This window comes from Tachypleus tridentatus, chromosome 10 (genome assembly GCF_004210375.1).
Source record: "Tachypleus tridentatus isolate NWPU-2018 chromosome 10, ASM421037v1, whole genome shotgun sequence".
Taxonomy (NCBI): domain Eukaryota; kingdom Metazoa; phylum Arthropoda; class Merostomata; order Xiphosura; family Limulidae; genus Tachypleus; species Tachypleus tridentatus.
The window spans coordinates 179,364,973-179,380,561 of NC_134834.1; the positions used below are offsets into that span (position 1 = coordinate 179,364,973).

Consider the following 15,589-nt stretch of genomic DNA (forward strand, 5'->3'; position numbering starts at 1 on the left):
TCACTTTGCCCATTTTAGAAATTGGTATTCCAAATTATTATTAAAAGAAATTAAAGCTATTCACTTACTGAATATGTAATAATACTAAAATACTCTCCAAATTTTGACCGAATAGGTTATCTAGATGTCTATATTGTGTTAAAATATAATATACACAGAACGATTGTCTTCTGACAATCGAAACTTTGCAAACTTATGAAAAGGCATTCACACCACAGAAATTGTCGGAACGTACATATTCCATCTTTAGCAAGCTATGTTAAACATGTTAAATTATTAGGTACAAACGTATTGTAGAGTTGGAACATTCTATAAAAGTTCGAAATAAATTAAGAGACAAACAAACAAACAAACAAAAGAAAACTACTTCGTGGAAAACTCTTAAGGGACTAAACAAAAATCTAGTGTCAGAAGTATTATCCTAATAAGGATGTCTTGTGACAATTATATGTTACTGTTAATTTATAGTAATAAAAACATGGGGCTTGGAGATTTAACAATTTTCAATTTATTAATTCTACAAATACGTAAACATACAGGGAAATGTGAAATTAAACATACAGGGAAATGTGTGATTTTTTTCCAAGATCACATTTACTTTCAACCTAACATTTTAATCCCTACATTTCAGGAATATATGGCAGCAACGCGTCCTAATATTGCTGTGTCCAGTCTTCCGGATGGAGAAAAACTCTATAGAAAATGTCTTCATTTTCATACTTCAACTCATATGACTCCTGAAGAGATTCATAATATAGGACTTCAAGAAGTAGAACGAATTTCTGCTGAGATAAATGAGGTAAGAATCAAATGAAAAACAAATTTAACATCAACCTTTATTGATTATACGTATGTTTCTGTCACAAATCAAAACGTAAAACAAGAAAGTAAAAGTTTTATGAAAAAAAAATACACCTTAGAGGCACAGCGGTATGTCAACGGACTTATAACGCTAGAAACCGGGTTTCGATACTCGTAGTGGGCAGAGCATAGATACTCCATTGTCTAGATTTATACTTAATTATAAACACTACAATTAAAAGCATAAATAGAAATTCAATCCTCTTCATATATAAGAGAAAGTTAACGTTACTTATCTCGTATGAATATAGATTAACACGGCTCTTTAGAAACACGAACGCTTGGCTACTTTAACATGAAATATTCAGTTTGAATAAACACCGCGTATGTTTTACTTCAATTTACTTTTTTATTTACACTCATAAAAGTGTATGGTTTTCTCATAGCTAAGCCATATCGCGCTATCTATTGCGTCCACGCATGGAGAATCGAACCCTTGAGTTTAGCGTTGTAAATCAGTAGACTTACCACTGTCTCAGCGAAGACCATTTTTGAAAAATAATTTAAAGAAACAACGTTTACTGAATTCTTCATGATAAGAAACCCACTTGAAATAAACTTATAACTCAGATCATCTGGTAAATGAATCAAAACTGTTATTGATAAAGGATAAAACAACTTGGTTTTGAACACTGGGCTATCTGTGCTCTGAACACCACGGTTATCAAAACCGGTTTATCGCGTTGTAAGTCCACAGCCTGAGACACTGGGAAGAAAATACGTAGTTTTCATCCCTGCCGGGGGTCGAACCCGGGACCTTTGGATTAGAAGTCCAACGCGCTATCCACTGCGCTACAGGGACTCACTTTTTAAAAATAAGAAAGAGAGAATTTGAACGTGACCGTTAGGCTACTTTTATTGTGTTCACATTTTCTCTATTAAATGCTAAAACGTTTTTATTTTTCCTTTTCTTATTTTCGATGTTCTACTCAAAGAAGTGGTTGAGTCTAACAACGCTAAATGCATATTTTTTCTTTATATATATAAATATATATACATATACTAGCTACAACCTACAAAATGTTTGTGTGTAGTATTCATGCCCTTCATCTGAGTCTTTCTTCTATGATTTTCACGTGTGCCATTTGTTCTTGTTTTGTTTTTTGAATTTCGCGCAGAGCTACATGAGGGCTATCTGTGCTAGCCGTCCCTAATTTAGCACTGCAAGACTAGAGGAAAGGCAGCTAGTCATCACCACCCACTGCCAACTCTTGGGCTACTCTTTTACCAACGAATAGTAGAATTGAACGTCACCTTATAACGTCCTCAAGACTGAAAGAGCGAGAGTGTTTGGTGTGTCAGGGATTCGAACCCACGAACCTCAGATTACAAGTGCCTTAATCGCTCAGCGATGCCGCGCCACGCATGCCATTTAAATTACGCTTTTGTGCATACAGTAAGTGTTAGATTGATAATTCCTAGTTTATTTGGAAATAAATAAAATACGCAGTCAAACAATCAATTTCGCGTAAACGTGACTTCATGTAATAGAAATGCATGTACGTAATTTCATTTGACAAAATAATGCGTAAACAATGCAGTAATGTAATTTGCAATAGTGTATAGAATATGAAACAGTTATGATCGTTCAGTGTTTATTGCATGGGTTTCACTATTTGAAACCAAGTAACTCACAACACCACCACCCTTGGTGGAACAGGGGGATGTCTGCGAACTCACATCGCTAAAAACCGGGTTTCGATACCCATGGTGGGCAGAGCACAAATAGCTCACTATGTAACTTTGTGCTTATTTGTAAACAAACAAACAAACAAACAAACTCCCTAAAAGGAAGAACAAACCTCGTAGTAAAGTATAAAATAGCTAAACGGTCTTTATAGAAGTCTGTCAAATTGTAAAGTTTGAATACGTGTTTACAAAATAAGGCTCGGCATGGCCAGATGGGTTAAGGCGTTCGACTCGTAATCTGAGGGTCGCGGACTCGAATCTCCGTCGCATCAAATATGCTCGCCCTTTCAGCCGTGGGGCGTTATAATGGTTCAGTCAATCCCACTATTCGTTTGTAAAAGAGTAGCCCACGAGTTGGCGGTGGGTGGTGATGATTAGCTGCCTTTTTCTAGTCTTACACTGATAAATTAGGGACGACTAGCGCAGATAGCCCTCGTGTAGCTTTGCGCGAAACTGAAAAACAAAAAAACAAACAAAATGATAAGCACATGGATTAGAACGAACTGCGTATGCGTATTTTAAACCTGTAAAAGTCGAGAAATCCCACAGTAACTGTATTTGGTGAAATGCAGTGTTTTTTTTTTTAGAAAATAAAAACTAAAGTTGAAATCGAAGCCAGCCGTCACGTGATAGGATTGTGCAATTGTGTAGCATGATCTTTCTATTAAAAAGTTTTATTTGGCAAGTAAACAAATTAGGTGACTCCGAATGCTAAAGTCAATATGTAATCCGGGCTTGTCGGGCATGGACCTTTCTAACAAGATGAGATTTTAAGAGATTCGTTGAGAAATATGCGAGATAAGTTTCAGACAAACAAATACTTGCGTGTCCTTTACTTCGATCTATACACACAATCTACCAATAAGTAACTCGACACTCAGTAAAGAAAGCATGTCACTTTGTTAAATATAGAAATCTGAAACAAAGGATACACGACTACTATTAGTAGTTAGTGGGTCTGCCATTTGCAGTATTTAAGTGTTAAATATAGCTATTAGTCTGAAATCTGGGCATGTGGGAATGCGCCCCACGTCTGGTGAAAAACGTTGTTAAGATGTCTGTATGCTTGTTTTTTTGAATTTCACACAGAGCTACACGATGGCTATCTGCGCTAGTCGTCCCTAATTTAGCAGTGTAAGACAGAAAGACAGCTAGCTAGTCGTCACCACACACCGCTAACTCTTGGGCTACTTTTTTTTTTTACCAAGAAATAGTAGGATATATTAAGTGTATAATGTATTAAGCAGCAGTGACAGCCAATTCGCATATTATGAAGTTGTGACTGACTGGCTACCTAAATGGCACCGGGATTATAACAAAATTACCGCCGTATTTCAATATGTATTGCAAACAGTCCAACAAACGTCGCCAAATTCAGTTACATATAGTATGAAAGAAAATTGCAAATCTGGACTAGTAGGACAATAAAATTAGAATATCTAAAAAAAAAAAACACACACAAGAGAATGTGATAAAAGCTCTGATGCCCGCTGCTGTCAATATATAGTATTTTCTGGAATGAAGAGTGGTTCCAGTCCAACTGTCCTCAAGTGGCATGGCAATATGCCTGCCGTTGTACAATGCTAGAAACCGATATCCGTGGTGGTTTTTTCTGATGGCGGACAGGCACCTCTTTGTCAACAATAGTAGCCATTGGACGTGGGTTATTAGCCACACTTTTTCTCGCAATGCGAAAAATCTTTTCTATTAATTTCGGGTGTTTAGGCCAATCAAAAATTGGACTTTCGACGCAAGTGAAACGGCATGATCACCTTATTCACTGTGACCAGCAGTATGATAAGTGTAATGATTTCTCTCTAGCTTTGATTGGTGTTCAAGCGTCCAATTAAAAAATCCTAGCTTTGATTGGTGTTCAAGCGTCCAATTAAAAAATCCGTGCAGGTTAACTGCCATAATCGTTTGTCGTGATACTATTATTTGTATGAGGTAATCTTTGCTTGCTATATCTGTAGTTATACAGCCACCTTATTTGCATATCACGTCGTGGATATGTTCGATTTGCATTCTCAGGAGAGAAAGCTCTATTTTATAAAAGCACGCTAGTTTAATATGCAGTAGGATCAAATTTCACAAAACCAGGTTTACAATTTGATCAATGCATTCTTCATGTACTAGTTTCAGTTGTGGTCAGGTGGTTAAGGCGCTCGACTTGTAAGCCAATGGTCGCGGTTTCCAATCCCCGTCGCACCAAACATGTCTCCCTTTCAGCCGTCGGGGCGTTATAATGTAACGTTCAATCCCACTATTCATTGGTAAAAGATTAATCCAAGAGTTGGCGACGACTATCTGCCTTCCTTCCAGTCTTACACTGCTAAATTAGGGACGGCTAACGTAGATAGCTCTTGTGTAGCTTTGCATGAAATTAAAAAACAAGCTCACTTTTGAAATTTTTAAATATTTTTATACGTTGTCATAAAAATATTAAAATCATCTTCAACTTAGCCAGATTTCCTGTAAACACGTCATTGTCTCTACTTTCAAGAAGTAACACGACTTTCTTTTTTAGCTGTGTTCTAAACAAATACAACTAGTGTTACGTTTAATAAATGCTGATAGCTATTTCACTAGCAGAAACTAGGATGTTACACATTTATAAACGTCTGAATAATTTTTAGCCTTTTTGATTTTAGGTTATTAAAAGTACTGGGTCTAATTTATCTAAGCAAGATTTCTTCGAAAAGCTAAGAACTGATCCACAATTTTACTTCGAAACAAAAGTAAGTCAAGAATAAACAATACAATTTTTAAACAATAAAACAATAAAAACCTAATTTAATAAGTACCGATATACGGTACATGTTTAGTGCTTTCTAAAACTATATTACAATTATTTGTAATTACTAGTTTTAGTAAGTGTTTCACGCTGCCTCACTCCTAGTGACACAACGGCATGTCTGCGGGCTTACAACACCAGAAACTGGGTTTCGATTCCAGTGGTGGGCAGAGTACAGATAGCCCATTGCATACCTTTGTGCTAAATTAAAAATAAGCAGACGTTTCAAGTTTCTGAGGCCATGTTAAAACCGTCACAAAGCAGAAATACCACCAAATTATTAGTCTGTTACCCATAAAGTGAATGTTTATTTATGTGATGTCAAGCACAAAGCTTCAAGATTGGCTGGTTACTTTTGCTGTACACTTCATATATATCGAAACTCTATTTTCAGCGTTATAAGCCCATACATTCCCTGCTAAGTCACTGGAGGGGAGCATAATAAATGAGAATTGTGTGTTTATTTTGGCTTTTTTTGACAAATTTGTTTTAAATTTTGGAGAAGCGAGGATGAGTTAGGAAGTCTCATTTCTGGCTTTTTTTTTTTATTGGTAATAACGTTTCACTTGCAAATCATATAAATCTTCAATTTTATTCCAATACAGTGTTATTTCTGTGAGGTTACCGCCGGTTCTGTGATGATTAGGTGTTTTGTCTGTTTGAGTCTTTAAACACCAAATTCGTGTTTATTGTTAACGAACCCTAAATCATTATGGAATTTAGAAAATGTCTTGTTACTGATTAGTAATGTTATATTCTCACTGAAGAATAAAATATCGGCAGGAACAGAACTAAATGAACTCTATATTACAGTTTTTTTTTTTTCAAAGCCTGCTATAAACCTTTTAATATCGAATATTCAATGTCTTTTAACTAGAACTTCTTAAAAGTGTACTTACAATATGCTAAATGAATACAATAAAATTGATACTGAATACTTGAGTGAAGTTAATATATATATCTTATAAGGAATTCATTCAGTTTATTTAATTAATTACTAACTGTTTCATCATTCTGATAGGCATGACCAGGAGGTTAGGGCGCTCGACTCGTAATTTGAGAGTCGTGGGTTCGAATCCCCATTACACCAAACATGCTTACCCTTTCAGTCGTTATAACGTTACGGTTAATCCCACTACTTCTTGGTAAAAATGTAGCCCAAGTGTTGGCGGTGTATGGTGACGACCAGCTGCCTTCCTGTCTTACACTGCTAAATTAGGGACGGCTAGCGCAGATAGCCCTTGCGTACCTTTGCACAAAATTAAAAAAACAAGTCAGTTTTTGTTAAAGATAATAGATAAAATACATAGCGTTGCGTTTCTGATAGATGTAGCTATTTTTATCTAATATGTGCTAGATACGATATTCTAACTTTGTAATATTTTTTGTTTAAGTTATCTAGCTGAATTACCCATAAAATATATTGTAATTATTAACGCATGCTACATCAGCCAGTCAAGAATATATTAGTACAGGTTTGGTTTGTTTTGAATTTCGCGCAAAGGTACTCGAGGGCTATCTTCGCTAGCTAACCCTAATTTAGCAGTATAAGACTACAAGGAAGGCAGCTAGTCATCACCACCAACCGTCAACTCATGGGTTACTCTTTTACCAACGACCGTAATATTATAACGACCCCACGGCTGAAAGGGTAAGCATGTTTGGTGTGACGGGGATTCGAATCCACAACCTTCGGATTACGAGTCGAGTACCTTAACCACTCGGCCATGCTAGGCCTCTTCTAGTACTGATCCTAGGCTAGTCAACATGGGTGTCATTCCGGAAACCAGTGATTTATGGTTATCTCGATAAATAAAGCTCGGCACAAATGTTGAAAAAAAACAAAAAAACCTAAATATTAATGAAAATATGAAATCATCTAATCTATATTCACTATACTATAGCGGTGGTACTTTGAATTTCATATTCACTTTGGGCTTCACTGTGCCATTAATTTCACAAAATATTGAATCTAATAATTTGTTATGTCTGATTACAATCCTTTTTTGAAGTCACAAATGCAACTGTGCCTGTTATTTTATTTTTCGTTGTCAATGCAGTAATCAACTGACGAATCTCTGATTCAGCTAGTAAGAAAAAATTCTGCGATCAAATACCGATCTTTTCTTCTTTGCTCTACTAGCTGAATCGGAGATTCTGGTATATCAGATCGACCACGAAATCTTCGAATATGTTCTTCCCTCATCTGACCTCGATCCACGGTTTAGTTTAATCGCTACACTGAAACCATCACACTTATAACCATCTCCAAGAGATTTCAAGCATGTTTGGCCCGGCATGGCCTGGTGGGCTAAGGCGTGCGACTCGTAATCTGAGGGTCGCGAGTTAGCATCCCCGTCGCACCATACATGCTCGCATTTTCAGCCGTGTGGACGTTATGTTATGGTCAATCCCACTATTCGTTGGTAAAAGAGTAGCCCAAGAGTTGGCGGTGGGTGGTGATGACTAGCTGCCGACCCTCTAGTCTTACTCTGTTAAATTAGAGACGGCTAGCGCAGATAGCCCTCGAGTAGCTTTGCGCTGATTTAAAAAACAAACAATCAAGCATGTTTTATGATACATTGTTTTACTTTACGAGTTAGCTTCACCACGTCCAGCGACATAGACGTCGTAAACAGCCAAACAGTTTCCTTTTGTTTAATCAAAACAGCTCAAACCTTTCTGGAATGACTCTCCCCGTCACCCTCTGTTTTCTTGTTGATCCACATCAAGATGCTGGGCTGACTTACGTGGCAGGTGTTAATACAGATCTAATATATAATATAAGAGAAATGTCTTAGTTTGCAAGAATATTTGATATTAGAATAACGTTATGAAATACATCTAATAAGAATTTTTGTTGTACATTTTGGTATTTTAGAAAGAACTTCTAAATGCATTCAAAGACATAATCGAGAACCAGATTAAGCCGAAGATATCCGACGTCTTCAAGAACATCCCTCAAGTCAAACTGGAGTAATTTTTCAAATATACAACATTAATTTCCTTCAATATTGTAAATGAAAATTATTAAACCTTTTCTTACACTTCCTAACATTGCAATATATTTTATAATTAATTCTAATTTCAAGAAGTGAAAGATGAAGAGAAGTAACTATGATTATGTAAAGCTATAGGTTGAGTATATTTCAAATGAAGTTTCATGAAATATATCTTCTTGTTGGAAAAATACCAACAAGGAATGGTAAGGTAAACAAAATGATAAATTACTAACAAAATCCTATGTTTTTGTTTGAATTTGGGTCCACAGAAGTCAGAAACGTAAAATATTAAGTAGAAATACTTGCCAAATTAACGACAGGATTCACTCTCGTGACTTCTTTGAAATCGAAAAAGACATGTTTAGTGTCAGGATCGGTTTATTTTGAAGGTTGCGACTTATTTGTATACTGACTAAATAAAATCTGTCATCTTTAGAGTAGTGTTCACAATTTTCACTAGAATTAGTTACAATACATAGAATACTGTTTTCGACAATGTATCTCAGGACGGTTGGTATGGGTATTAACACTTTTACTAATGAAGCAGAGGATAACGTTTCGACCTTCTTAGATTACCTTCAGGTTAACGTTGTTCTCGGTTTTATTAGTAAAAGTGTTAATATCCATACCAGCCGTTCCGAGATACATTTTTACTTCAATTGTTTTTCGTCATCACGAACTGTTTTCGACATTTTATTATTTAATAGCATAGACTAATGTATACATACAGGGTGGCCCGTAAGTCTCTACCCATCCATATATCTTATGTATCCAGTGTATCTGTGTTCTGTCCCTCATTCTCGTTGCATAATATTATGCGACGCCATGTTCTGTGAGACATTTTCCTCAACATAGCAGGGGTAATTGTTCCAAATGCCGCGGTAACAGCTGCCTTCCACTCATCATTAGTATTATTGAATATAACATAATAACATATGGATGGGTAGGGACTTACGGGCCACCCTGTATATATACCGTGTTTAATACACATCATGTAATATTTTTAAATAAATTCAATCGGATGTACTCGAAAACCCCAAAATCAAATACCATCGCTGACTATATGATGATATACGACCAGAGACCTGCAAAATATTTGCGGCTAAAACAGTATTTTACTGTAACAGTCCTTTAGATATAGGATTTCTCGAATAATATAAAATAATTCTAATACCAGATACCGAAAGCTATAAATTCCCTTATCTAGGCCTAACACAAGTCAAGCCTTTATCAACTATGCATTCGATAAACTTGGATACGTTTTTTGCTTTTGTTTAGTTAGGGCTAAACTGTTCTGTAGTTAATGTCATCAATGAATACACTTACAGAAGTTTTTCGTTAATATATTTCCTAGAAAAATAACTCAGTATTCTACTAAAACCTACTTGTGAATCTTTCCCTTACTAAATCAGAGAAGAGGTATTGTGGAAGTGTTTGTGTGAATATGTGTGTGAAATAGTGCAAACAATATTTTATAAAATCGGTACCTTCTTATCAGGGTTGTACCCGCTCCCATATCTATGTCAGAAGGAGTCCAAGCTTATTATAAAGTTGGCTCTGAAGACGGAAGCAAGCCAGGAAAATTTTTCATAAACGTTGCAGACCTGAGCAGAAAGTAAGAGCTGTTTTTTATTTTATTTTTTGCGCTATCTTAAAGAGTTGGAAAACTTACAAAAAGACTACATAATTGAGAACACTTCTGTAGCAAATACTGAAGCACGTTATTTAGATTTATACATTAGAATAATTAATAATTATAGTAATATTACTATTTATGGTAAAAGAAATGATTTCACATTTCAAAAGTTGTGGACTTCCCTCTCCAAACAGTAATGCACCAACAAGTGCCACACATGGCGTTATACATTCACAACGTTTTAGGTATTGTACGATACGTAGTGATGTACATTTAATATCCAATATTAATGCATTAATACACAAACTGATTTTTAAGGGTTTGACGAGGAAACTTTAATCAAGTATTTTCAATTATTTTATATTAAATATTAAAAAATCATTTATATAAATTTGAGAATAGTGATTTCATCATTTACACAAAATTATAATTATAATATGCACAAGAAATTTCACAATTTTATTGTGAGGGAATAATTGGAATTACTTATTGGACACTTAATATTTTAAGTGGGTTAAGGTAGTGGTGTTGTATCACCTTCCCTTGTAAGACCTGCTGTTGGTTAGAGCCATCGAATATGCAAGTGTACAAGATGGGATCCATATTAGGCTTAGTATTATAATAATATTTAAATATCTCGGTATTTATACCCAAACATTAGATTAGAGGTTGGCATGTAAACTTCAAGGGTAGTTTTTGCTATCTTCCCCATTCATTTAACGAATCCTATTATTTGTTTCTTTGTATTTTATATTTATGAGCAACCGTCGTTCCAAATCTAGCTGCAGACAGCGAAACGTACCCCCATCTAATGAACCTTGTGTGTGTACGTGTGTAAGGCTGGCGAAGTTGAGGTTAACGCGTATAGGCTGTGTACCCCCTTCCCCCAACTCAATTTGGGTATTTTCTCCGCTAGTATCTCTAACAACCAGGTAACTACATAATTACCTATCATACGATTTGTATGTTTGTATTGTGGCTGCGATGTTTTCTTCCCACAAAACTACTTTTAATTTTTTCATCTAGGGACGTGCTGTAAACAACTACATTATACTTCCTTTTGATGTTTTTTTCTTCCCACAAAACTACTTTTAATTTTTTGATCTATGGGTTTGGACGTGCTGTAAACAACTACATAATACTTCCTTTTGATGTTTTTTTTTTTTTTTCAGATGTTCAATAACAACTGTTAGAGTACGAGTTAGATTAATTAAGTTTCAATTGTTATTAAATATATTGAAGTCGTTTACAAACAAAATTTTTAGATAAAAATTAGGAATGCAACGTTATTTTAGTACTGTTTATTATTATTATTTTGTTGCAAGGATGAATTTAGGTTTCAACACAATTTTAATGCAAATCTGGTAAGGTTTAAAAGCTCAAACTTTCTTGATTGTTTAATAATACTCTTGTTCAGTACACAAGGATCATCACTAAAGACTTAATACGCACTGAATAGTGACTTTATTAGAACTCTCGCCTGAAAGCAGGTTAGACCAAGTTTTAATGCTTTACCATAATTTAAGACTGCATGGCACATAGGGTTGAACAGTATATTGTTAAACTGGAGCTATTTTTTTGACAAGCAGAATTTGCACTTTGTAATTAACGGCGAAAAGTAACTATGACGAATACAACGTTAAAGTTGCTGCGTTTTGAACCAGTTTTGTGTAGTACAAAGGTGTTGTGGGCTGTCGTGATATCGTCTAGTAAGTCGGGAAGACTGGATTGGCAATAATGTTCCAACATGTTCTCGATACTCTTAGCTCCTCTTAACTGAAGGAATCATCGCCAGCAGTGAGTGACTCGGTGACAAGCCTGAAGGCTTCAAACGCTGTAAACCCGGGTTTCCATACCTGTGGTGGCCATAGCCCGGATAGTCCAATGTATAGTTTTGCGCTTGACAACAAAGGAATCTGAGAACTCGCCACGTGTTTATAAGAATATCGGTGTTGCCTGCATCAACTTGCACCATCATATGAACATAAGTACCATCCGGTGCTTTTCTCCTTACTTTATTATATTAGTACAGAAGAGGGTGAAAAGCGAGTCGTATCCTATGCTTCTGGCCATTCATTGCCATACTTAGCACTCTAAATATTTTCAAAACTATAGTTTTCTCTCTGTATCTAATAAACATTTTTTTGTCGAATTGATTTTAAACAGTTATATGAAAAATTGTAACTTCATTTGTATAGGACAGTTGCAACCTGACCACTGGTATCTTTTAGGATCTTGATTCATATAGATTTAAAAAAAAAAAAAAAAACGCACGTTTTAACAACTTATGATACAGGTGTATATACATTCAAAACATGTATGGAGTAATCACACTTTACAACTGTAGAACGTTATAGTGAAATGAACTTCTAGCTATTAAGATTATCTGACAAAACTATGACCAGAGCTTTACAATAAAATTCTCATTACGAAGGACGTTTATATCTTTCATCATAGAGAATGGATTAATATTTGTGAAATGATAACGAATGATAAATTTTATTGTAAATGAATGGTTTATTTGTTTGTTTTGGCGCAAACTTCGCATTGAATTGTGTCCGAGGTTTAAGCATTGTAATCCCCACCCCTCAATTCAGATTTCCAGCTGACTTATCGCGACTATAAATTATTGTAGTTTTCTATTTGTAGTTAGTTCGTAGACACTAAATAGAAATAACACGCTCACTTCGTGAGGTCGAATCGGGTCATCTTCAAGCAGGTTTTACTAAATCTGTTATATTTACCAGAGTATTCAACCACCACTTTATTAGACCTGTTAGACATCTAGTTGGAAGACAGTTTTATCTCTATTGGTAGAATATGAGGCCTAATGAGTTAGAAGAGTCGGTAACAAAATCCCTTTTGATAGGGGCACCTGAAAGAGCGAAAGATTCTTGTTCTGACCAGTTGTTTTATAGGGTAGCCATTGTATGACTATTTTCTACATTTAAAGGATTCGGGAATATATATATTGAAATTATATATTGTATATTGAAACATTACTATCAGTTTTAAACAAATGGATTTCTTTACTCATGTGATATAACTTTAATGTACATTTCTGTTGGTTTTCTTTCCCTAAGCCCTAAATACGAAATGATGAGTGTCTCCCTTCATGAGGGTGAACCAGGTCACCATCTGCAGGTAAGCTTCACAACTACGTCACAGAAATTTGTTTTACGTACAGATTGATCGTTAGATAAAATAACGTATGTTTTGCCTTTTAAAAAAAGTTTACAAAGTCTTATTACAAGATCACATTTGTTGTTTTCTTGTAGCTTTTGTCAGGAACAGCATCTTCGTTACTCCTGAATCAAAAAGAAAGTATTTTCATAAAGATTTCTTCCCTCCTCCACCACTTGTATTCTTTACTTGTCTTTTCATACATACCTCTAATAATACCTCTGGATAATATTTCTATTTAACGTATTAATATCGAGAGTGTTTTTTAGTATCGAGACATTTATATATATCTTACTCTGGAGAAATGTTATTGCCAACAATTATCAACTATTAATGAAACTTTATTGAATCATATTTCTACTTTTTTTATTGCCCGATTTGTTGTATTTTTCCGAACCCAAAGTTTATTGATAACAGAGGATTTCTTTTATTATACAAATAGCATAGCAGTAGTTTTACCCACAGATTTTTTTAGAAGATATTAACGAGCATATTATATAAAACCTCCACAGCTATGAATTTTCTGTTATTCCTTTAATAGACACTTGTTATTCTCTCACTTCTGAACTAAATGTCTTGTCCGGCGTGTTTACGTAATTCGTAACACTGTTGTTACATGCTCTCTTAACTCCAAGTGTTCTGATTTTGTTTTCCAAATCTTAACCATAATATTTCAGATTTAATTTGGCATGAATTATACGTCCTTGCTAATGACATCTGTGAACACTCGTGTGTTACTGAAATCGATTGTTGTTACTTTTAGCTTGCATCTTATTCGTTACTTCACTAAACAGCATGATTACAGTTTCGTCTCCTTCACTCTTCTTTCCTACTATTTCTTCTTATAGAAAACTATAGCAGAATAGAAATGTATTCAGAACTAGTTATAACATCCGAAGTTCGATTCCCTACGTTGAGCAAAACGCAGATAGCCCACTACGTGGCTTTGAGCTAAAAACAATTATGCCCGTCTGTTTGTGCAGCATCCATAACTTCAATTACCAAAACTAAAATATCTACTTTAGCTAGCGACTATTTCCATGAAAACACTGCTGGCCAAAATCTTAAGGCCAATGAACATGAAGAAAAAATATGCATTTTGCGTTGTTAGACTCAAATTCTTATTTGAGTAGAGCTACGAAAGATGAAAATAAGAAATGGCAAAATAAAAATATAAACGTTTTAGCATTTAATAGGGGAAATATGAATACTATGAAATTAGCCTAAATACTAGCTGGTCAAAAGTTTAAGACCATACCAAAACGAAGTCCTAAACATGGTAGGAAATGCCCAACAAGAGGTCTCATTTGTGAGTTGCACGGCCGTCATTGCGAATAACTTCAAACATTCGCTTTGGCATGATCGATATAAGCGTTTGCAGAAGGCTTACTGGAATGTTATTCCAAGTGGTGAAGATAGCTTCACGAAGATCATGCACTGTTTGAAATTGACGTTCATTTCTATAGACTTCCCTTGCCATCCACCCCAAACATTTTCAATGGGGTTCAGTACAGGCGAACACGCTGGATGGTCCGAGAGAATCACGTTATTCGTCATGAAAAGTCCTTTGTCCTGCAGGCATTGTGGATTGCAGCATTGCCTTGCTGAAAGATCCAGACATTTATACACAAGCGAGGACCTTCAGTCAATGAGAGTGCTCTTTCCAATATGCCAATGTAGCCAGCTGCTGTTTGACTCCCATTGTAGGAGAAAGCACCCCAGATCGTGATGGAACCTCCTCCACTGTGTCGTGTAGAAAATGTCTCCGGTGGGATATCCTTATCGTGCCAGTAACGTTGGAAGCCATCTGGACCATCCAGGTTAAATTTTTTCTCATCAGAGAACAAAACCTTCGTCCACTTTTCTACGTCCCATGTTTGGTGCTTCTCAGCAAAGTTTAACCGAACTGTTTCGTGGTGTGGTCGTTACTCGTTTACCGATTGAAGCTTCGCGTCAGTGACCAGCTAGTATTTAAGCTAATTTCATAGTAGTGTTTCCTTTTTTCCTATTAAATGTTTAAAAAAATATTTTGCCTTTTCTTATTTTCATCTTTCCAAAGATCTACTTAAATAAGTGGTTGAGTCTAACAACGCAAAATACATATTTTTTCTTTATGTTCATTGGCCTGAAGATTTTGGGCAGCAGTGTATTATCCACTTCTTATCTTTACACTTCTCTCGTAGTTTGAAATAGTGGTATTTGACTTTGCATTTTCGCACTAGCTACCTGTCTGTTTAGCTTGCTTTTCCTCGGATATCGTTCTCTTTCCGTATTGTTATCCAAATAATTGGTTCATCTCATAAAATTGTAAGTTCATAGTATCCATTTATTACACAATATGAACTTGGAATTTCAAAAATAAATCGTGAAGTTCTTGTACAGATGACCATGCTTAAAATAGCATATCGTTTAATAGAGAATAAG

General features: G+C 35.4%; 1 protein-coding gene and 1 non-coding gene across 5 annotated transcripts in view; one reads left to right on the plus strand and one right to left on the minus strand.

Moving 5' to 3' along the window:
* LOC143231037 (uncharacterized) overlaps window positions 1-15,589 on the plus strand; it is a 58,767-nt gene that overhangs the window by 24,222 nt on the left and 18,956 nt on the right. For 2 of the 4 annotated variants that reach the window (XM_076465517.1, XM_076465520.1), the window contains exons 8-13: window positions 632-799; window positions 5,202-5,288; window positions 8,226-8,320; window positions 9,845-9,961; window positions 11,155-11,196; window positions 13,066-13,126. In XM_076465517.1, coding sequence (XP_076321632.1) covers window positions 632-799; window positions 5,202-5,288; window positions 8,226-8,320; window positions 9,845-9,961; window positions 11,155-11,196; window positions 13,066-13,126 — 570 coding nt within the window. The remainder of the gene's footprint in view (window positions 1-631; window positions 800-5,201; window positions 5,289-8,225; window positions 8,321-9,844; window positions 9,962-11,154; window positions 11,197-13,065; window positions 13,127-15,589) is intronic. The other 2 variants (XM_076465518.1, XM_076465519.1) reach the window with 2 other exon arrangements.
* Window positions 1,591-1,663, minus strand: TRNAR-UCU (transfer RNA arginine (anticodon UCU)). Its single transcript has one exon. It is a non-coding gene; the product is annotated as a tRNA-Arg (tRNA).